The sequence below is a fragment of the Chaetura pelagica genome, unplaced genomic scaffold, assembly GCF_000747805.2.
Source record: "Chaetura pelagica isolate M959 unplaced genomic scaffold, ChaPel_1.0 scaffold69, whole genome shotgun sequence".
NCBI lineage: Eukaryota > Metazoa > Chordata > Aves > Apodiformes > Apodidae > Chaetura > Chaetura pelagica.
In genome coordinates this window covers 10,404,406-10,405,437 of record NW_009970724.1, presented here as the reverse complement: position 1 = coordinate 10,405,437, position 1,032 = coordinate 10,404,406, and the positions used below count along the sequence as shown (strand labels likewise).

Here is a 1,032-nt window from a genome sequence, read left to right as displayed (position 1 = left end):
TCCTGCTGAGTTTCACAGCAGAAAATTTTATTCTCAAATAGGACTCATTTGGCTGCTGAATGTATAAGCTACTTTCTCAGCATAAAAATCCTGAAGTACCTATGTATGTAGACTTACACTCAATTTTTTTTTTCTCCAGAATGTACTGCACAGTTTCATACACTTTTAGTGGTCCATAACTCATGGCAAAATCAGTAAATTTAGTAATATCCAGAGACTGGTAAGCAAGAAGAGTGAAAATACTACTACAGTTACCAATGTAACAGTAAGACATAACATGTAATATTATAGGCGTGAGGCTTACCTTTGTTACTACTCTGTAGGTAATAAATGTTTCAATGGCTGTAATGTGGCTTTCAGGATCATCAACTGTAATGAGCAGATCTCTTAATTCTGGTTCATCTTCAAATTTATACTGGTTTATCATTGATAAGGGAGATATTGGCATTGAAGGACTGAATGAGTTTACCTCAGCCAGTGATGTATCCTACAGATGAGACATGAGAATATATCTTCATATACAAACACACACATACAAACACATAAGTCTCAGATGCTAAAATGGCAATCTTTTAAATACTCTGGTAAAAAAGATAAAACATAGAGCAAATGAAAGAATTATACAGCATGTGGCAAATCTGTTATCCTTTTCAGTATTTGCTGCAGTGAGGATGTAAGAAACAAGAATGGGACTTGTTCTAAAACTCATGAAAGAGCAAAATGCTACTGTGTGACAATAATGATATGTATAGAATCATAGAATACCAGCTAGAAAGGAAACTTGCCAAAGACTGTTAAAGTTAGGTATGAATCCAAGCACCCACTAATTGTGTAGGATAATTTAACAGCTTTATTAAAATTACTGGAAGCCAGTTACTCCAGAATTATGAAGTTTGAGTTATCTCTAATAACCTGAACAGACTGGATAAAAAACAATAAATTTTAAAGAAAAAAAGAAAAAATCCAAATGAGAGATTTCTTTTAAATTTGATATTTCATTTTGGATACATTTTAAAATAGAGATTGAAATGG

The 1,032-nt window shown here is 32.6% G+C and overlaps 1 protein-coding gene across 1 annotated transcript in view; it reads right to left on the bottom strand.

Moving 5' to 3' along the window:
• The window catches only part of SNX7 (sorting nexin 7), a 26,761-nt gene extending 26,278 nt beyond the window's left edge, over positions 1-483 (bottom strand). Inside the window, exon 1 of the mRNA XM_010006648.1 lies at positions 305-483. Within this exon, the coding sequence (XP_010004950.1) occupies positions 305-448 (144 nt within the window). The 5' untranslated portion in view covers positions 449-483. The remainder of the gene's footprint in view (positions 1-304) is intronic.
• Between the last annotated feature and the right edge of the window lie 549 nt (positions 484-1,032).